Source organism: Heliconius melpomene, chromosome 19 (assembly GCF_056956725.1).
Source record: "Heliconius melpomene rosina isolate 202511_hmr_F chromosome 19, ASM5695672v1, whole genome shotgun sequence".
Lineage (NCBI taxonomy): Eukaryota > Metazoa > Arthropoda > Insecta > Lepidoptera > Nymphalidae > Heliconius > Heliconius melpomene.
In genome coordinates, this window is record NC_140407.1 from 13,139,471 (window position 1) to 13,163,169 (window position 23,699).

The window sequence follows — 23,699 nt, forward strand, 5'->3', positions numbered from 1 at the left end:
CTTCAATTTCAACAATATTACTTTTTAAATTTTTACGATCCTAATAAATATAAATTGAATATAATATTTTTACCACGATTGATAAGAATTAATTTTTAAAATCGAAATCACATTTAAATTATCAAATAATGAGTTGTTTTTCTTTGCAATGAGATTTACAGACATTTCTACATTTTATTTTTTTGGTAAATCGAAGGCCTTTATACTGCATAATACAAGTAAAAACTATCATACCAAACGAAACTACCAGTAAAATCTGACGATATCTAATTGACCTGTAAGAAGCTGTAGGATTGCTTAAGTCGTGCGATTACAACGCGACGCGCGACGCCTCAATAGAAGCTCTGCCTGTAACAATTCAAGTTGGACAAACAAAAATTTCTACAGAAAAATATTAGATACCCCAAGTGGAGACAGAGCAAATAATTACCGCTTGTGGTCGCAGTTTTCACTAGCAATGCCTTCAACATTATTAGATATGGAAAAATGAAAGAAGTTTAATAATTATTTTGATATACTTATTAATTTATTATTTCTATAATTATAGAAATACCCTGCTATGTAGGAAAACGGGTGAAGCTATAAAGAAATTAAATAAGAAAATATACCTTTAAGAAATACATTTCACACAAGCTAAATAAATATCAACAGTATAAAAAAAAAATTAATAGGTAAATTCCCCGCATTTTGTTAAGGAAAATATTCCATAATATCCACTAGCCTTGTAGGTAAAGAAATAACACTAGAAAATATCATGATAGCATTCACTTAGATAACGTCACAGATCAACTTATCAATGTATATTATCAATAGAGTAACTACTTAAGACAAAGAAAATATTATTATTTTTTCTTACACAAAACACTGCATATAATTATGCAATGCACATTCTAGAGGGAGACAGACTTAGCGAGCATAATTGCAGAGAGAACCTAGTGTTAAGACACTCCGTTCCCCAATTTCAGCCGAATTCTGGAGGCATTACGTGTTGAGTGGCAGAACTCAACGCCGCGCTTTGTCTCGATACTAGAGCGATAAAATTGAAATATAAACGTAAATAAATATTTCACTTCTTCGAGTGGAGATCGAACCTACAACCGTCGCGTTACAGTCACACGCTTGTGCCGCTGAGGCCACGACGGCCTTATAATCATAATAACAAATTGTCATTTACCGTTCAAGTGAACAGCTTGTGTAAATATAATAATATTTTATGTTAAGGGTTACGCAATAAGATGGTGGGTGTCCCCCACCAGTCCATTTGACTTTCGGTAAAATCAGTTCACAGAGTTCGCTAGTGAAAATGTATGTGTTGTAACTAAATTGTTGCGTTTGTATTTGATTTCTTTTATATTGTTATTTTTATCACACTGTATAGTGCTTGCTGGTTAGTGCCATGGACGTTTAAGACTATTAACACGTACTCGCCACTCTAATATATTTTTTTATATATAGTGAAAGGGGATATAAGGTTTGTACTTAATTACAATATTATTATCATTAAATTTAGCTACTTTTATTTATGCTTAATTATACATTTAAATATTTTGTTATTATTATTTTTTTTACAAATTATTCCACTAAGTGAAAGCAGTGTTTGTTGTTATATGCTAATTTATTCTAAGTTTTCGGGCATTTTTTTTGTCTTTGACATTTTTTTTGCTTGTGATATAAATAAAGAAAAGTTTAGAAAAATATTAACGTTGTAAATGAATAATATAAATTATGTTACTTTTATTTTTTTACTCTTAATCTTAGATTTTTTTAAATTCCTACTATAGAGAATATGACCAGGGTCCTATCCTCTACAGTAGGTAAAAGATAGCCTTGCTCCATCGCATAAAAAAAAATTACTTCTGAAATGTATTCAATCTTTGCAAAGTGGCATAATGTGATGAATGGAAAAACCAGAAACAAAAAAGAAAGTTATTTTACAAATTATATAAAAATATTCTATTTCAACTTATAAACTTGTTATCTATCAAAACAGTTCTAAATTATTATATTTGCGGTTGACTGCTGTGAAATATCAATTTGGTACTCTCAAACGAAAGGAAATTCATTGTGTAAATGTAATAACTAGACATCGGGTTATATGCATATTTGCATGTGTAAATGTAGTATTTTAGTAGTGTTATTACATGTTTTGGGACTATTTCATTGATAGTGCTTATTTCAGTAGTTACGTGTACATGTTAGGCGTGTTGTATAAAGCCTAACAACTACACATGTCGGTACATGTAACTACTAAAGTTAAATGTAATTTTCTATAAAAATCCCGATCTCGAAGGAATAAAAAAAAATTGATGCATTTATCACATAAACTTTCCTGGTTAAGGAAAAAAGGTTTCCTGCCAGAAATGGCGCCAAATTTCAAATTCTGTCCGGTAACGTCAGTTAATGTTGAAAACTCATTTTCAATATACAAATTAAATTAATATTAAGTGCTGATAGCTATAGCAAATTATAGCAAAGGAAATGACTACCACATATATTATGTACAATTTAGTTATAAACATGGCTGCTTATCAAAGAACAATGTTTATTATAATTGCTATAGTATATTACATATAAGTAACACAGCATATTAGTATCGGTAAAATAATTAAACTATTGTATTTTTTAATTCCTTCCTCAACACACAGCGTCTCGATTTTAAACAGAAAGTAAAGATTCTCAGGTATGTCCTCTCTGTTTTGTCTGCTATAAGCGAAGTACAAGAGTGAAGTTAATTAGTTAATAATACTCGGCGTTTAGTTTAGCCGCCTGTTTTTGCCACAATGCGTATATTTGTATATAATGTGAATTACCACTAAGAAAAAAAATTTTTTTTTAGATGACATCAAAAACTTTAAGGTGGATGCTTGGTAACAAACTCCTCATAATCTTTGCAGTATTAGTGTTTTGTTTGTTCATATCCACAGTAGTATTAGCTGCTCAAAATGTGAAATTAAAACGATTAGTAAAATTAAATAGTATGCAAAAAATGGCAGAAAAACATATCGATAATAGAGGTCCTACCACTAATGCACAAGTAAGTAACTTATTTGTTAGAAAATATTTATAGCGTGATTGTGAACGTGACAGGCTGTGGGTTCGGTTACCATTAGAGGAAATGAAGTATTTTATATATCATTTCCTCGCTCAGATAAAGCGTAGCGTTGAGTTCTGCCACTCCACACGCAATGTCTCCAGGAAATGGGTCGAAAGTCTCCACTTTATGATGAAATGAAAAAGTTTTAATGGGAACGGAGAACATCCTTTATGTGCGGGATAGGGTGTGAAGCTTAAGTCTTTTTTTAAATTATATTAGATAAAAGTAAGTGTAAGACTATTAGGTATAAATAAATACTTCCTTATAAAATATTTATCTTTTTCAGATCAATTATTACAGGCTTCCAAAATATGTGAAGCCTACCAATTATAAGCTTACATTATATCCTAACCTTTTAAAAAAAACATTTCAAGGGAATGTGACAATAAATTTTCAAGTACTAGAACCAACAAAAGTAGTGTCTTTACATTCCAATGATTTAACAATAAATTGTGTTACATTAACAAATGAGTATAACCAAAGTATACCAATTACGTCTACGGTTCTTGTAACTTCAGTAGAAACACTACAAATTAGTCTACTAAAGACTATAAAACCTAATATTGGCTATCAAATTCACATTATTTTCTCTGGAAGATTAGACAAAGGAATTGTTGGATTTTATGAAAGCTCTACGCGAAACGGAAAGTAAGTACCTACTTACCTAAATTAATATTACAAAATATTTAATCTTTCTTCTTAAAATATCTTGACAAAAACATGTAGTTTAGATTGAAAGAGGCCCCAACATCTCTTAAACTTTTACCTCCTAACCTCACCTCTTTAAATGCATGGTCGTAACTTTCGACATACATTATCATTTATGACTAGCATTTCCTCTAGTGAATAGATGCGTTCTACATTTCGAATTTATTATCTGTAGTAAAAATGTGACTTTGACATTGAAATTGACAGTTTAAAAAATAAAGATGTAAAATGATATTTCTGCTTATTATTTAATACTTTTGGAATTTTGGAAAGGAGGAACATTTATTAACGTTTTTTGACTTTTTTGAATATACAATACAATACAATATTACATGAATTTACAATATATTTCATTTTTTAAACGTTTAAGCATATTTAGTGGGAGTAAACTTTACCGCAATAAATCTGTTAATTTTCCAAAAAATATGGAAAACTCTTATAAAATTAAATTATCAGAAAGATTATCCCCTGCAGTTTGTCCTGTACACTATTCGCTGTACTTAAATCCTAATTTAAAGTCAGGTTTGTTTGATGGAAAAGTGATAATAGATGTAAATGTTAAGGAAGAGAAAAACTTTTTAGCTCTCCACACAAAATTTATCGATATAAATAAAATTGAAATGTTTAAAAACAATGAAGAAATATCTATATCAAAATATTTAGAAGTAAAATCTTTGGAACAACTGCTTGTTCAATTTGATGATCAAATTACTCCTGGCAATTACCAGTTACATATAAACTTTCGTGGTAATCTTACACGGAACATTGTTGGATTTTATTTATCCTATTTAAAAAATAAGAGGTAATCATAATTTTTGATCATGTACTTATTTTATTTATTTTATAAAAAAATCTCATCATAAATTTGTTTTTATGTGAATCTCATTTTTTGTAGTACAATGGTGGCAAGTAAGTTCCAGCCAACATATGCTCGCCAAGCATTTCCCTGCTTTGATGAACCTGAATTTAAAGCAACCTATGACATTACTTTAGTAAAACCTTTGGATTATGTGGCACTTTCTAACATGAATGTAAGATAATTTCTTCAGGTAATTAGTAAATTAGTTGAAATACGCATGACTATTTACTTATGTAAATTAGTTCTGACTTAAGTAATCTTAATTTAACAAAAATTGGTTCAATTACCATTTAGGGAAAAACATTTTTTATATCCTGACTCATGTACACTGTAAACTCCATCTCAATGACCTAGCTATACAAGGGATACAGCATGAAAATGAAAAAAAGACAAAGCTTAAAATAGTAAAATAGTCATGATTTAATAGTTCCTCTATTTTTTATTAACTTTTACCAACTTCTTAAAATAAGCTAAATACATACTTAAATATGTTTTGATTATTTAGGAAGTGTCAAAAGTTATGAATGTAGATTCAAATTCTGAAGCAGTTACATTTGCTACAAGTGTGCCCATGTCAACATACCTAGCATGTTTTGTCATATGTAACTTTGATTACAAGAAGGATATTATTAATACAAATGGAATTGGAGAACATTTTATTTTGAGATCATTTGCACAGAAAGATCAAATGCACAAAATTGATTTTGCTCAACATATCGGGAAAAGGGTTACAGAATATTATATTAAGTATTATGAAGTGCCTTTTCCATTGCCAAAATTAGGTATGTGATTTAGCCAATTTAATAACTTTGCGAAAGAAATTAATACATTGACTTTTTCCAATTATAGAGTACACTTGTTAAAATATTCTCGCATCTTCATGTAGTATAGTAAATTAGCATGAACATTTGTTAACATAATATTCCATTATTTTAAATTAATAATAATTTATTACTATATTTATTATAGTCTAATTTTTCTTCCTCTGCTAAAGAAAATAAATTGCACTGATGAGCTCCAGCACTTACCACTCAACAATTCAAAAATTAGATGGGAAGTGTAGAATGGAATGTCTTAACACTAGGTTCTCTTTATTAGAGATACAGAGTGAAGTTACAAAAAATAATCAAAAGTTGACTGCATAATAAGTATGGCCATAAAATATTTACAGATATGATTGCAATTCCTGACTATGTATCCGGTGCTACTGAACACTGGGGTTTAATAACTTATAGAGAAACTTCTTTTTTAATTGATGAAGCTACAGCATCTTCAAGAAATAAAATCAGTGTTGCCAACACAGTGGCTCACGAATTAGCTCATATGTGGTTTGGAAACTTAGGTTGGTATACACGGTACTTTGTACTTATATGTAACACACACTTCAACACACACATTCATTAATAACTTAAACACATTTTTTGACTTAAATGACAATGTATGGAAAACATCGTCCAAGTAAGCCACATATTATGAAATCATTTGAAAATTGAAATGTACTCTATAAATTAAATAAAAAAATATTATATATTATTTCAGTAACAATGAAATGGTGGGATGAGGTATGGCTGAACGAGGGATTTGCATCGTACATGCAGGTTAAATCATTGAATGCTGTGGAGCCATCCTGGACAATGGTATGGTTATTTCATAATTTAATTTATAAAAATGTTGAATACTAAACAGTATTATAATTATGTTACAATTGATTATTTTTTTTTCAATCAGCAGTAAAAAATGTTTAACATAAGAAAGTAAAATATTATGATAAAATATACAATATGTTATAATATGTTGTGGCACAATAGCAAAGTGCTTGACTACTAGCACAATGGTTTAATTGGCTGATTGTTAAACCTAATTAACTATTAAGTTTGTATCCTTTTAGTTTTATGCACTTGATATTTAGCTTTTTATAATATTTTTTTATTTGGATATAAAAAATATTACGATTTATTAGCTTTAGCTTGATTATTAGGATCATAAGATGGAAAAATCACATCTTATTATTCTCTTGAGGGAGTTAATACCTTGAGGTTTTGAACCCGCTTCCATAGTACAAAATGGACAAAGACGAAGGACACCTAATAATAATTTCTAAATACCTATTCAAAGATACTCTACTTGGCGTAGTTAATCGATTTTTTTTCAATTTCACAATACAACGACTGATTGACGCTGTGATAAATTTTGATTACTGTCATTTGCTTATTGACACAAGTAAGTTTAAGATAAATTGATCAAGATAAGAATCATCAAAATTGACGAAGGTGTCTGGTCTCTACAGTACTACATAGAGTCATAAACGCATTACTCTCCTTTGCATTGCGCAGTCGGGTAAATAGGGGCCCATGTTCAAACTTGAACTGGAATATCCTTACTAAATCCTATATCTTATAAAACAAAGTCGCTTTTCGTGTCTGTCTGAACTTTCTAACTCTTCTTCTTCTAAACCACCTAACGGATTTTAACGCGGTTTTCACCATTAGGTCGAGTATTTCTCAGGCAAGGTTTATATATAATTTATTATTTGTATATTCTTATGTAAATTAACATAAATACGATAAATGTGTATAAAATCCTACCCGTTCAGACACTTTCGCGCATGCGCTGCTTTAATGGTAAGTACTACATGAAAATAATGTACTGGAGTATTGTTCCTCTTAATAAGATCTACAATAAAGTCCGCGAGAGCATATTCGTATCTTTTAAGAATAACGTGTAGTGATCATATTTCTGTCTAAAAATTGTAATTTCAATATATTTTTTATTGTAAGGAATATTTTTCCATAATGGTATTAATCCTTATCCTTTAAAATACTTTATTAATTTTCTACGTTAAACGAAGATAAAATTTGCTGTTTACACAATTTGGAAATTGCGAATAGTTTTAGAGAAAAACGCATTTAATTGTTGACACATCCCGCCGTTGACACATCAGCTGTATGTTACTCAAGTTTCACTTATCACTTACTCTCAGCATATTAAGTATATTAGTTACGTTGGCCATTTAATGTAGATCAAAACTGTCTTTTACTGTTTTTCATTTTAATAAGTACTTTAGAAGTAGTTACAATTTCAAAAAATCCTTGCTGCGAAGTGGCTCGCCCCTCGCCATGCGTCCGCCGCGCCCGCCGCAGTGGTAGAATGCTCGCCTGACACGCGGTCGGCCCGGGTTCGATTCCCGACCGATGCATTCTATTTAATTTTCCTCACAGGCAGCCACATAGTGCTTGCTTTTCATCAGGGACAGAATACCCTCTTCAGTATTAACCACAAGCTCGAAAAAAAAAACCCGCCTGTCTCTATAGCATATAACGAAGATTTAGATGCGTTTGCACGTATTGGACAATCGGAGTTGAATCTATTATTTCAGCGCGATATATTTGGTTTCATATTTTTTGTAGTAGTTACTAGTAGGTAGGTTTTTGTTTATAATTTCTTCCGTTTAAAAATAGTCATTTAAATATATTTCAATAAGTACTTGAAAAGATTAGTAGCACAGATGTAAAATTACGGTACCTACTAAAAAATCCAAGTGTAGAACAATAGGAAAATCCTTATTGAAACTACGAAAATGCAGGTTGCATTAGGGTTTAATTAATTTTCACATTATCTTAAGTGCTCTGCAAACATACATTATATGAATAATCCAGTAGTAAAAGCGAGCGAAGCCGCAAGAGGGTCGCTAGTATTATATAAAATGTTTTTGTATTACATTACAGTTGGACCAATTTTTAACTAAGACTTTACATTCAGTGCTTGTTACTGATGCCAGACAATCCAGTCATCCTATTGTTCAAACGGTTGAAACCCCCGATCAAATAACTGCCATTTTTGACTCTATTTCATATAATAAAGTAAGTAATAATTCTAAAATATTTTTGGTGTTATTAAGCCTAAGATAATGTAATAAAATAGTGTACCGGCACTAAAAAAAATCTAATTGAACGAACAAACTCAACGTCGCGCTTTGCCTCGTTACCAGAAGGAAATGAAAATTGATTTTAAATTAAAAAGTTTTACAGCGAATAGAGATTGGCAAAGCGAAACTACTGAGTATGTCTATAATATATGTAGTAATTACAAAAAAAAAATGTATTCAAATTTGTATATTCCAACAGGGTGCTTCAGTGCTAAGAATGTTAGAAGGCTTCATTGGCGAAGAAAACTTCCGTAAAGGTGTTTCGAATTATTTAAAGAAATATAAATTTGGCAACACCGTAACTAAAGATCTGCTACTGTGCTTGGAACCGTATTTTAAGAAAGAACATCCAAATTTGAATTTATTGTAAGTGATTTTCATTTACTATTTGCCGCTGTAGAAAGGGTCTACCGGAATTAATTTATATCTTAGTGGTAGTAAACACCAAACTATATCATAAAAAATAACTATTTTTTTACGATCTTATTATAATATCCCAAAAAATCTGAAAATAAAAAGAATAATAATAAGCTTATAGACATTCAGTTTAATTTTTTTCAATTCATACCGAGAAAATAAACTTTAACTTCAAGGCCTGCCTTGAAGTTAAAGTGCCTGCCTCCATAAGCCTCTTGTTGTAAGGATAAATAATATATAAAAAAAACGGTATATTGCTATTTGGGATAAAAAGCAATAAAATCATAGTAAAAAGATTTCATTAGAAGCCAGTATAGCTTTTCCATGCTTATTCTGCTGGAGCTTTTAAAGTAACTGTAAAACAATGTTTTTTCACACTGTATTCCGCATGTAACAGAATAGGCAGAGGAACTAATGCCAACACTTAGAATGTTTATTGTATGTTATTTTGTTTATTCGTATTATATTATTATCGTATGTTGTTTATTGAATGTTTAATGTATTATTATTTTTCTATTACACTCTGCGATTTTTTAAAATTTGAGGTTTACGACTTTCAAATTCCATAGTTTTATTTAATATTTTTTTTAATTTCAGATACATAATGGACACGTGGACAAAACAAATGGGTTACCCCTTAATCAATATACAGCCTGGCGATAAAGAAAATACTTATATCATTACTCAAAAAAGATTTTTGATTGACTCAAAAGCATTAATAGCACAACATTCTGAATATGGGTAAATTTAAGGATACTTTTTATAACATATTAGAGAGACAAGTTGTGGGTTTTTCTAATATTTTCATTTCTTAGCTCTCGTGTCGAGGCAAACTGCGGCGTTGAGTTCCGCTACTCAATGCCTCCAGACTGCAGCGGGAAATAGGGAATGGAGTGTCTTAACACCAAGTTTCCTCTGCCTACCCTGCTTTGTGCGAGATACAGCGTAAAGCTAATTTTTTATTTTTTTTATTAATGTTTGTTCTAAGCACTATATACACATTTTATTAATTAATAGCTATGTAATAGCTAAGTAAAATGATGAGCTATAATTTTTTTTTATCTTTTACTTAAACTATGCTTAGAACTAGATATAATGATCTTAAGGTATTTAACAATAGTTAAGATATTTTTGGTTGTGTTTTGCTACATAATTTACTTATTGTTATTTTAATACCTATTGTAATGGAAGCTCAAGTACCTGTTGGAGAGGGCCTAGGGAGTCTGTGATGTAAAAGTTATAACTGCAGTTTCTACTACAGAGCATATGACCTGGTCATCGAACGTACTACCACGTGTACAGGCTGACTGCCCCACTGTGCCGCAATGGCCTTGCTTATAATTAATGAGTACATTTTTGTTACAGATATCGTTGGTTTGTTCCAATAACTTATAAAACGAATGGTGGTGTAAAAGAAAATACCTTGTGGTTCCCTGATATTAACGACAGTGGTTCGTAAAATTCATATATATTTTTATTTCAATTTTTTAGCATCACGGTATATCCAGCATATATACAACAAAATAAATAAGTAAAAACTCTCCCCCTAATATACAAGACATGGCGTATTGAGTGTCAGAACTCAACGCCGCGCTCTGTCTTCTTTCCGGAGAGTTGAAATGAAAATAACTCTCGAAAATGAACTCGCGGAAAATATAGAATCCTCCTGGGATCCTTGTCTTTTGCGATACAGCATGAAACAAGAAAAAATACATGAATTTTTTTAAGGTAAAACATTAGATGTTATAATTCAATATCTCTTATCAGGGGAAAAGTAAAAAAGGATTCATGTGCCAATAAATATTATCCAATTAGTCCATGGAGTTTTGAAGCAATAAAATACATTACTAGCTTTTACCTGTTTAAGTGTTTTGAACTGACAGTTCTGACACATTCTAAGTGTCCAAAGTAAATCTGACCACAGATACAATCAAAAGTATTAACGTGATGTAATCTTGTCTATAGCCTTCTTCTATAAATGGACTAACCAATAAAAAAGGAACAGGTTTGAAGGCTAACGCGAACCAAACAAACAAACTGTTTAGCTTTAGGTATAATATTAGAATAAATTCTATATATTCATTTTTAGTGACTTTAACTGTGGAACAAGGAGAAAAATGGTTGAAGATTAATAACAATCAAGTTGGATATTATAGAGTTAATTATACACCCAGTATGTGGGGTGACTTGACAGAACAACTAAAAAATAATAATCAACAGGTTAGTGTAAATGCAACGGTTTTCGCTTTTATTCCTACTCGAGGGAATGACTATATATTTATTTTCTTGCTCCGGTTGACAAAAGGGACAAACTGTGATGTTAAGCTCTGTTGTTTAAAGGACTATCTCAAATTTAACATATAAGAGCGCTGTGCTCTTGTCTAAAAGTAAAGAAAGAAAATGTTGCCTATATTGTATATATGTATATTGTATACTGGAATTAAAATATCTAGAAATCAGATTAATTAATTACCTTACTATGCCAATTATATATTTTATTATTAAGCTTTACGATATATCCCGCGTTAAGAAGGGTAAACAGAGGGAACCTGGTGTTAAGACGTTCCGTTCCCCACTCACCGCTATACTTTCGAGATATTACGTGTGGAGTGGTGGATCTCAGCGCTGCGGTTTGTCTTGTTACAAAAGCGTAGTAATAGTATTATTGCAACTGAATAGGCTACCATTTTTTAACATTTGTCATATTCTTATGTTTTTTAGCTAACAATATCGGACAGGTCCAACTTGTTGGATGACGTTTTTGCTCTGGCTGAAGCCAACATAATAAAATATGAAATAGCACTCAATCTATCCACTTATTTAGCTGTTGAAAATGATTTTGTACCATGGGAGACCGCATCCGCCATATTTGATAAATTGTCACACAATATCTTAAATACGGATGCATATGAAAATTTACAGGTAAGTAAGAACATATTTTTTTAAGTGTTGCATAGGAAAAGCGTATTAATATTTGTTTCTAATAAGTGTTCCGCTCGCTTCTACATTTATACACTACATTAATATAATATGTAGGTATTTGTATGTGTAATATATCTCCATATAAACTTATATGTTTAATCCCTCACTATGTATTAGTAAAAGTCACATTAAAATCTATTCCATATTTTTAAAGGTGTGCAGTTTTTAAAGTTGTACAGCATGCCACCGAGAAGTGCGTTTTTTTTAGTTTCAAGCTGTGACCTCACATAGCTGGAGAGGCAGAGAAAACCTGGCCACCTAGTGCTAAGATCTTTTCCTACTTACTACGCTACGCTATGTTAACGCTAATTAATAATGTGTCAACAAAAAGGCATATAGCAGTTAATAATATTTTTTACGAATCCAACGAGTACTTATTATAATCTCTTAATGTAAAAATTATACACTTACAAATTATAATTATTAACAAGTCAATATTTAAATTCTAATAGGCAATTATTTTTTTTTACACAAACTCGGATTACTTTTTTTTAACATAATCTTTAACTTAATATTTTCCAAACTAAGGTCAAAATAAAATAAAAAACACTAAGTAGAAGTATCAAAGATATCTATACTAATATAATAAAGCGAAAGAGTTTGTTTGTTTTTTCAACACTAAAATCTCTGGAACTAGAAACTGAAGCTAAATTCATCAAGAGTGCTGTAGGCTATATAACATTACAGTTTAATTTTTAATTAACTTTAAATAATAAAATAACAATAATAAGGGAACACCTTAATATTACTTTAGCCGCCTAAATGAAATATTTAATATTTTCATTTGCCTTGCTCGGTGCGGCGTTGAGGTCTACCACTCAACACGCAATGCATCTAGAATTCGGCAGAATTTGATATGTTATTTATATTCCTTTTTTTTTTTCAGAATTATGTACAGTATTTAGTAAAATCATTATACGCCAAGCTATCCTGGGAAAAGTCGGAATTGACAATAATAGAAAGGTAATTATAAAATCTAGCCTTCCTCCTAAATTTTGAAAATATATTTCAGGATGTGTTTGTTGTACAATAAAAAAATATATATTTTTAAACGTTGTTTATCCTATTTTTCCTTTTCTCATAATTTTTATTTGGTTTTTTTTTATTTAATGTGAAAACCCACTATAAAAGTGACAGTTGTGGGATCGATTCCCACTTGGGAGCACCAATAGTTTTTTTATTTCTTCGCTCTGCTAACAAGATAAATCGCGGCTTTGAATTCCGTCGCTTATTACGTCTTCGTCGTACGTATTGGAAGTTGAGCGACGAGAGGAGAATGAAGTGTCTTAACACTATGATGCATAAATAAAGTCAAATTTAAAAATATCATTAATCTTTTATTTTGTTTGTTTCAGTCTATTACGCACGCGAATTTTGTCTTTAGCTACAAATTATCAATTACCCGATGCTGAGACTAAAGTAAGGAACATATTTCTGTCTTGGCTCACTTCCCCAAACACTACAAAGATAGAACCAGATTTACGTGATTTTGTATATTACTTCGGTAAGCTTTCACCGTTTACTATAACGTATTGTAAGGGGGCACGGCGTGGATGTTTCATCCAATCCGATATTTAGTGGACAGCAGTAGTAGAAAAAAGAATACGATCCACCCGATTTTTATATCTATATGTGAAATTTAGCAAACTATTTTAACTTCTTCGCTCTGGTAACAGGACAAAGTGCTGCTGTTAGTTCCGCCACCCAACACTCTCGAAAATTCGACGGAAAGTGAGGAACACAGGTTCCCAGATTCAGGTTCAGTTCCCAGATCAACACGTCATGCCTTCAATTCGGCGGAAAGTGGGGAACGGAAGTATCTTAATGGGAACGGGGGATCTTAACACTAGGTTCCCAGGTTTCCTCTGCTATGTGCAGGATACAGTGTGAAGCTAAGAAAATATATTGATAAATATAAAAACGTACATTGTAGCATATTATGTTTAATTTAACTTTCACATTAAGGAATGAAAGCAGCGACTCAGGAAGAATGGAATAATCTTTGGGACATTTACTTGAAGGAGGATGATGTTCAAGAACAATCAAAAATACGCACTGCATTATCTGCGCCCCGCGACGTTGATATTCTAAAAAGGTATTTAAATAAAATATTAAGATACTATAATAGGATAGGAATACGAAATGAAATATTTAATATTTTCATTTTCTCAGTATAGATTATTATATTAGTATAGATTTTCACATTCCACAAGTGAGAAACGAACCCACAACCTGCCGTGTTTGCAGTTGCATGCTTATGCCCCAGCCTCTCACGGTTCGATTTAATTCTACCGACTCGCACTTGGCCGGTTTTTGTACAAACATAATTTTTTACGTTTCTCTACCTACAGAAAAAGGAACCGTAAAATATTTAGTGAAGATATAACAACATTGTTTTAGGTACCTACAGCTCGCTTGGGATGAAAATAACATTCGAAGTCAGGACTACCTAAACGTGTTAGGCGTTATCAGCTCTAACCCTAATGGTACTGACTTAGTGTGGGACAATGTACGTGAAAATTGGCCAAAACTTGTGGAACGGTTTACATTGAACAGCAGGTACTTGGGGAGTCTGGTACCGAGTGTGACGAGTACCTTTAATACGGAGAAGCGGTTGAAAGAGGTTTGTAATAAGTTCTTTTCGTTATACTAATATTATAAATGTGAATTAATGTATGTATGTTTGTTTGTTACGCTTTCACGCCAAAACTACTTAACCGATTATCATAAAACTTTGTACATATTCTTAGATATATAATATAAGGAGATAGGATACTTTTATTATTGGCTATAATATAAAAATAAATTTAAGCGAGCGAAACCACGTTTGAATACTGTTAAGTAAAAAAAAAATTCTATAAGAACATTCAAAATTTATTTCATTGAACAAATCTTGGGTATATTATTGCATATTTTGTTTCACAATTATTTATTAGATATAGTCAATTTAGTTTTGTTTTAATTCTATTTTATACGTCGATTTTATATATATATATATATCAGGTATACCTATGACAGTTAACAACCATTAACGCACTATTATGTGCAGATTCAAATCTTGCTTCCTATATACCTAATATCTTGTTTAGTTTCTATCTAAAGAAATCACATTAATATAACTATGATTAGTCAAAGCAATTGAACATAAAATAAATACATACACTTTTTATAAATTCTATTGTTATATACATGTTGATAAACATTGCAATGAATATTAAGATATTTTTTCACGCTATTATTTTATTTCCTATTTCATGGCATCAAAGTAAAAAATGCTATTTTTGTAGTGGCTGATAATAGCTATAGTTATAAATATATATTTCTCAACACATTTTTATAAATTATAATTATAAATTATCATAAAATATGTTTTAAACTTTTAAAGTAGACAAAGGAAATTTGAAATAAAATGTTATTATGTAGAATCAATGGGAATTCAATTATCCGATTTCAATAATACGAATTCGGAATTATCCGGACTGTCATCCGAGTACATGTGTGCATATGTAGACGTTGTCTACATATCCTCAGACATTGTCTTTGGAAGTAATCGACATTTAGAAAATAGTGAGGAATATAGATATTTCTAATAAAATATCATACTTATAATATTCGATTATCCAGATATTTAATTATCTGAATCATAAGATTTAGTTCGCCCAATTGGATTTCTATTGTATTAATATAATATTTTAAAAAATAACACTCAGTCATCAAATGCATGATACGTTTTGAAGGCGATTATTGAAATTGATTGAGAATATAAAAATGTACACTGTAAAAAGCTACTAAAATATAATTTAAATTCATATCTGACATTTTGGTTAATATAAATATTTCATAACTTTGTTTCTCTTTCTTGGTTTAAATAATTATGTTGACTCTTTAAACGTGTTTTTGCTTCAACAAAAAGCATATTTATTTTTATTTTAAACATGTTTACAAAAAAATACTTTACATTGTTCGAAAAATTAAGTAATTCTGTTTTGCTTGAATTTACTATGGTAATAGTAATCTAAATACATTTTAATACATAACATGTAAATACATTAAATTTAGGTAATATTGACGTACAAACACTTATTAACAAACTTATAAAGTCAAAAGCAAAAAATATATAGTAAAATAAGATATAATTATAATATATATTTCTATATTATGGTATATTTTATTTAGCTTCACGCTGTATCCCGCAAATAGCCCGGTAGGCAGAGGGAACCAGAGAACCTAGTGTTAAGACACTCCGTTCTCCATTAACACTTTCGTCCCCTACTTTGATTTCTTAACGCAAATTAGAGTCGCGGAACTCAACGCCGCGCGTTGTCTCGGTACTGGACTCGGTACGAGGAATTGAAACCATTAAATATATCATTCACCATTTAAGTGAAGATCGAATCCACAACCGTCGCGCTTATAGTTGCACTCTTGTGCCTCTGCGCCACGACGACGGCCCAGTTATTAATATTTATAATACATACTCTGAAATGTCTATAATAATAATTACAGATGCAGACATTCTTTGAACAGTATCCAGAAGCGGGTGCCGGAGAAATGTCTCGTGTTCGGGCCATTGAAAATGTACAGAACAATATAAATTGGACGAACTCACATTTGAATAGTGTTTCGTCGTGGTTGAAGGATCAATTAAAGAAAATATAAATGTTTTACTAATGTTATGAGTATGTGTTTTTTTTATATTTGACCTTCTTGCAATATACACTGAATTATTAGTAATCCATTAAAGGTGGTACAACAAAAGAATTAAAGTGATTAAATATAATTATTTTCCTTTTACGTTTAAGCTAATGTCTAACTGTTTTATAGCAAAATGAATTGTTTGCTGTGTGAAAGCTAAATTAACTGTCGGTTTTTTTTATTCTATTTTGTGATTCCCGAAACCTAGATAATTGATTCGTGCAAGTTCTATTAGGTACTCACAAAGTATAATTGCGCAATTCTACTTCTTTATACAACACTTTGGCAAATACAAAATTTATAATTTATTATACACTCCGTTCTCCACTTTCTGACGAATTCAGCAGTTCCGTGTTGAGTGGCAGAATTTAACGCCGCGCTTTGCCTCGACACCAGAGCGAAGAAATGGAAATATAAACGTAAATAAATATTTAACTTCGTCGAGTAAGGATCGAACCCACAACCGTCACGTTACAGTTTTAAAGCTGTGATGTATCTAAACCATATTGCAAACCGTCCGGAGGAACAGTGTTCATAAAAAATAATATATATAAAACAAAAACTAGTAAACCAATCTAAGATAATAATTATCAATGTTATTTTCATCATTCATATCAATACAGATTTTTCCAAAATAATTAAAACGCACTGCAAACAAATTATATTAGAACACGAATTCAATGTATGTATATATACACTGTATAAAAATAATACTTTTGTTCCTACGGGGCAATATAATATAACTATTATTTTTGGGGTGGTTCAAATCCGCGGGCGGGACTAAATTAACAATAAGAGGTAATTCATTCTGATGTTTGGCGTAATACTGCATAATAGCTATATGCTGCACGAACAATCTGTAATGAAATGATTATTATAATTATTTTTAAAATTAACATGAAAAAAATAACATTTAACTGTATAGTAAGTATATGCAATGTTATTCTAATAGATTTGATATTTTTTTGCCTACACCACTTACTAATATTATAATTTACAGTCTTTTTCTGAATTATGCACTGTAATTATGTAAAAGCACTTATTTTATATAATTATAATATAAATTCTGAAAAAAAGTAATTCAAAATCTTTAGGTATACTTTTTTCTGTTTTATAATATACTTATTATACCACTTTTTTATGTGAAAAGTCACGCGATGAAACTGCGTCTGAAAGTAGACGTTATGTATTTGATGCCCACCCGGGGGTCTCCGCTACAAAATTACTAAGTACTTATATCTATCTATTCATGGAACATATTTGTACGATAAACATATTATTCAGAACATTTTTTTAATTTAGACGATTTTGATCTGTTCTTAGAAGATCTATTAGGTATGTTGTTTCATTCAGACTTTAATGGTAAATTTAATTCCAACATTAAATAAAGATATGCAAATATTGTCCGAAAATAAGATTTTTACGCCTGTGTAGGAACTCCCCGAGGAATTTAATTAAAATGTTACCATCTGTCTATATTTATGCAACTGTAAACATATTTTTTTTATGTTAAATTTAAAAAAGTAGTGTTTTCTATTCCGTACAAATAGACAGATGGTATATTTACTCTTAAGAAATTAAAAAAAAACTATTATGATTACCTATTTGTATGTGTTTGTTAGTTCAGTTAAGTCTTAACACTAGGTTCCTCTGTCTATCCTGCTGTTACGAGATACAGCCGGAAGTCGATTTATTTTTTATGTACTATATTATATATATATATATATATATATATATATATATATATATATATAAAAGACGGGTGTAATGTCACATTACCTGAATAAATGATGGCAGATCAAGCGAGTTGAAAGGCCCAGCCCTCATTTTGCACGGCTTAGACATCCCGACACATAAAAACGCCAGTTCACGGCGTATTTTTGGACTAACACACCAACACGCGGCTCCAAATGGTCCTCCACCTAACGTCACTGAACTCTAAAAAACACAAGTTTAGAAAAGTTATCTATCAGTTTTTCTTATTTACTGCCAAGTAGGAAATATTTTTGTTTTTTTTTTAAATATTGTAATGAACTAAAGTAAGCAATTAGGACAACATAGGTACTTATATCACAATTGTCAATAAGAAAAAGACAAACTATCAAAATCTTTATTTTGTAGGTAATCGAAGCGTTAAACGTACATAGTGTACCTAATTATAATAATGATAATAATCTTTATTTCAGACTTTTGGTTCATACTTATAACTCTGTTATTTATAATACATGTGTATTGTTCCAGTGCCTCCAGAGGGGCTTTCCATTTTCCATGCCAATGTGCTGAGAAGAATGCTGCTGGTAAATCTACTTATTTATTATTTCAACGAAATGAATTACGAATCCTTACTTACTACCATACTTACGAATGATTGCGTAAAAATCATCAACTCTTGATTATGTTATTTGCGTTGTCATTACTTATTTTGTAAATGACGATAGTAAACACGTATTAGCACCCCGATTAATCAATTACTCTGTATTTAAAAAAAAACTATAAGTGCGAATTGGATTCTCCCACTGAGTGTTCCGTACCAATTTCACTATTGTAGGAAACACAAAACATAAAATGGTGCTATAATAATAGGTATTGTTATGTAAAATTACACTTTTAGATTTTGTTCATTTAATTTTTCCCGTGGCTTTTTGTTCTATTTGATAAAATCATATGCTTACATACCTAATATAATCTTTACTACATCATTAACACAAATTTAAATGCTAAGTTTTGGTGGCCATCAGCCATGTCCGTTGTCTGTACGTTTACTTTAAAGAAAAAAAATAGATATAAGATAGATATTAAACATATTATATATTTTTTAATATAAGCCTATATACTTATTTAAAATGTATAGCTAAATTATTTTTGTCTTTTTTAACATTTTTAAAGTGTTATTTCACACTTAGGAAATATAGTTAGGAGATACTTTTTCTACTTTTTTTATTTTTTCTATCTTTTTTTACTTTTTCGAGACGCATACTTAACTGAATATATTTGAAGGTAGCGGTTTCGTCTTCTTTTCTAAATTACTTATTTGGTGTTGTTTCATTTTTAACATGTGAAATAACTTGAATCTAAATTTATAATATTTTTTTATTCATTTTGCTTTCTTATAACCTTCAAATTGAGTATTTTATTGAATTAAAAAATGACTGTTTTTATCACGATTTATGACCATGTAAAGATCTGTTGTAGGTACCTACTATAAATCATATTAACGTATGACCTTCAAAAAAGATATAACAAGAACCAGATATCGGCACCAAAGAATCGTGTCTTATAAATATTAACTATAAGATAATATTATATATTTTAATTAATAAAAATAATACCTACACTTTTACTAAATTATTTTTTTTCGCCGAATGTGGTTTGAACCAACAACCTTCCTGCTTAAAGTCAAAACCTATTTCACTGTGCCACTATATTCTTTATCGTCCAATGGTACTACTAATTTAGCTTACTTAATTCTCGTTTTTAGATTTTTTTAAATTTCAAATATCTATAAAAAACTTCTTAAATCCTATTCCTTTCAAGAACAAGGCTAAATAAGCTATTAATGGCTACTATAAATAACTCGTAATGTCTATTCTATCATTGTTCACACCTCATTAAATATCGCGTCTCCGTAGTGGCAGAATAGGAATAACTGAGTTAGCGTCGCACACATGTACTGTAAGAGGGATATCAACTGAGTGGCACTCAACTGCTGCTGAAATAAAGCATCGTTATAAGTGCATACATTATAAACTTTTTTCCCGCACACAGCAGGATAGGCAGAGTGAACCTAGTGTAAAGACACTCCGTTCTCCATTTTTCACTGTAAACCCAACAGGTTGTGGACTCGATTCTTACTCAAGTAACATAAATACGAGTATTTAATATTTTCATTTCCTCGCTTTGATAACCAGGTAAAACGCGGCGTTGAGGTCCGCCACTTAACACGCAACGCCTCCAGAAGTCGGCGGAAAAAAGGAAACAGAAATGTCTTGGAACTGAACTCTTAACACTAGCTTCCCAGGTTACCTCTGCCTATCCTGCTATGTGGATTCAGCGTGAAGCTAAAAAAGCAGCAGCAGCTTTAATAATCATCGAATCTTACCCATTTTAGCTGCACTGCTACAGAACACAGTGTGAGTGTTGCCACAAAGAAATATATTCCTAGAATATTCTCGATTAATTTGCCTAACTCCTTTACAGAACTGAAACATATCGATTAAAAAACATAAAAATTAAATCAATTTTACTTACTTCAAAAAAGAAACTATCGTACTTTAAGAGTAGAACATGAATTTGGTGACATTGTTTTATTCTGAAATGAGCCCGATCATCTCTCTTCTTGGTGAAATTATATTTATTCCCTCTGCCTCCAATACGTTGACTATATTCATGGAGCAACGTGAACTGTCCATGTATGAATATCATCAGTCCCACAGCAGTTAAATCAAAAGCTACATGAACTCTTACACAGTATACGGCGGCAAGACCTTCCGCCAGAACAGTGACTATATAACCGAAAGCATTCGTGTCCAATGGCGCCCAGCCGGGCAAGATATGCGGTAGCCCAATATCCTCTTTACCTTGTCCCATATATATAGCGTATTCAAAAAAAGGTGAAGCTATGAACACGACTGCCGTGAAACTGTAGATCCTATTCAAATATGTTGATATCGTTACAAATTTCTTTGTGTAAGTTTTAATGTGTTCAGAAAAATGATCGTCTTCATTATCTGACTCATAATCTGGAAGTTTGTGATTATATATCAACTGATTGTGTTCCAAAGATGACGCTTGGACGATTAGGGCCCGCCAACGTTCCTGGTTCCCCAGTAACGACCGAAGTTTCAGGAGTCCCATTAGGCAGAAGGATAAAACGCTGAAGCAGGCGAAAAGTTTCTTTGGATCTTCTTTGGCCATAAATAATTCTATTATTTGGGTCACATTAGTAACTACAAAACAAAGAATACATAACTTGGCTACATTTTGAATATGGAACGTGTTAGCTCCGTAGCAAATCCCTGCGTTTTGTATACGATACAGGATAATCGCTTTGAAATTGGCTGCACGTGATGGTATTGAGTTGCGAGTGTAATTTATTGATTGTTGAAATTTAATCTGCGAAAATATAATATTTCAGTAACAAAAAGTAAACAGCAGGATAGGCAAAGGGAACCTAGTGTTACGACACTCCGCTTATCCTTCCGGAATTCTGGAGGCGGAACTCAACGCCGCGCTTTGCCTTGAGCTCGACACCAGAAAAAAATATTAAATATTTCTTTTCTTCAAGTGGGGATTGAACCCACAACCAGTCGCGTTTACAGGCACACATTTGTGCCCCTGTGCCATGACTGTATTAAATGTATCAGCTTTACACAGTATCCCACACAGCAGGGTAGCCAAAGGGACCTAGTATGGAGACACTCTGTTCCTCACTTTCCGCCGAATTTTTCAAGGCATTGCGTGTTGAGTGGTGCTACTCCGCCAGGCTTTTGCCTTGGTGCCAGAGTGAAGAAAGGAATATTAATAAATATTAATTCTGTTCTGTTCTTTCTATTATGGCGTTTCGAGCGTGCCAGTTGGACACAAAGTCACTTCGCCATTCCCTCGAGTGGGCATCAAACGCACAACCGTCGCGTTACAGTCACACCCTTGTGCCTTTACGGCACGACGGCCTGCACGTATTAAATATAAAGAATTATTTTTCTAATATTCAGTTTATACGAACATTTAGTAGACGAGACATGACGATAGTCTCACGAAACCTGCGCCTGGAGTGAGAACGTCGTCGCTACAGTAAATAACAACCGTCGAACCTATTTATACCATTATTACCTACTTACTAGTTATATTTTCTGTTGATAATTAACTACATTATTAAGTAAAAACTATGTCACAGTAGCACCTTGATACTGACTCTTTTGGATAATTACTGCATAAAAAAAACGTTGTTAGGTTCACGCTGTATCCCGCACACAGCAGGGTAGACAGAGGGAACCTAGTGTTAAGGTATTCTGTTCCCCATTTTCTGCTGAATTTAAGAGGCATTGCGTGTTGAGAGGCGGAACTCGACGCCGCGCTTTGACACAAGAGCGAAGAAATGAAAATGAAAATTTAAATAAATATTTAATTTCCTCGAGTGGGGATCGGACCCACAACAAGTCGCGGGCCTCAAAAAAACAACTTTTATTGATTAATATTAACAAAAACCTATTGACGCAATATAGATAAATTAATTATTGGTCAGCATTAAGTAACTACGTAATAACACAATTATTTTAATTAATAAATGAATATTCATAAACTTTTCGAATGGACTTTATTTTTGGCGAGAGTAATAATTATTTTGTTTCGAATTTTATTAAAATATATTTTAAAAATATGTCGCAAATTTATTTGTAGTATCTTTAATTGTAAAAAATGGTAGGTACGTAAAAATATGAACTAATTTCTCAAAATGAAATCATACGATAATTATGGCAAAAGTTTACAATTACGTTAATCATAGAAACTTAATTTAATAATTATATAATTATCATCATTATACTTTTTAAGTTTGTAACTATAAAACTTGTAATTAATAAACTAAAATTGGGAAAAAAATGTAAAATAACGACGTTTAACTTTGTAAAAAACGTATTAAAATTTTAGATTTTATGCTGGATGGTAGCCCTCTACGTCATTGCTTTTTTTTGAAAACATTCAATATTTTATATCCTCGAGCGCGATTACAGTCACACGTGTTTCCCCTGCGCCACCATTGACGAGTTCTAGAACTCAACGCCGCGGTTTGTTAAATATATAAAATTAGTTAAATAATATTTCAAATATAATAAATGTAATATATAATAAATGTAAACATTAACAAAGAAAATCTCGATTTAAACAAACCTACCAACACCCACTAAACAAAACAAGCATACCTAAATCCAGGCAGAAGCGTGCTTTTCGTAATACCAGGCTCGTGAAATTTTAACATTATAAGTTTCTAGAAAATACTTTTCGTAAAATCGATAAAAGAATTG

At 31.3% G+C, this 23,699-nt stretch overlaps 2 protein-coding genes across 4 annotated transcripts; one reads left to right on the forward strand and one right to left on the reverse strand.

The window, feature by feature from the left end:
• The first annotated feature begins 1,153 nt into the window (after positions 1–1,153).
• Positions 1,154–16,664, forward strand: LOC146528878 (glutamyl aminopeptidase). Of its 3 annotated transcripts, none has more exons than XM_085203939.1 (18): positions 1,154–1,471; positions 2,837–3,034; positions 3,381–3,742; positions 4,698–4,833; positions 5,167–5,443; positions 5,833–6,003; positions 6,201–6,298; positions 8,387–8,521; positions 8,786–8,952; positions 9,601–9,744; positions 10,369–10,454; positions 11,093–11,223; positions 11,725–11,925; positions 12,872–12,948; positions 13,341–13,489; positions 13,951–14,080; positions 14,386–14,608; positions 16,492–16,664. In XM_085203939.1, the coding sequence occupies exons 2-18, from the start codon at positions 2,837–2,839 to the stop codon at positions 16,642–16,644; spliced, it is 2,838 nt and encodes a 945-aa protein (XP_085060065.1). In that variant the 5' UTR covers positions 1,154–1,471; the 3' UTR covers positions 16,645–16,664. The 3 variants fall into 3 exon arrangements, with proteins under 3 accessions (XP_085060065.1, XP_085060066.1, XP_085060067.1); XM_085203940.1 differs by lacking the exon at positions 1,154–1,471 and adding an exon at positions 2,552–2,680; XM_085203941.1 differs by lacking the exons at positions 1,154–1,471; positions 2,837–3,034; positions 3,381–3,742 and adding an exon at positions 4,013–4,604.
• Positions 16,658–22,420, reverse strand: LOC146528879 (odorant receptor 82a-like). The gene is made up of 6 exons (XM_085203958.1): positions 22,403–22,420; positions 20,951–21,792; positions 20,780–20,879; positions 20,285–20,389; positions 18,460–18,618; positions 16,658–17,537 (listed from the first exon to the last, which is right to left on the reverse strand). The coding sequence occupies exons 1-6, from the start codon at positions 22,418–22,420 to the stop codon at positions 17,484–17,486; spliced, it is 1,278 nt and encodes a 425-aa protein (XP_085060084.1). The 3' UTR covers positions 16,658–17,483.
• Between the last annotated feature and the right edge of the window lie 1,279 nt (positions 22,421–23,699).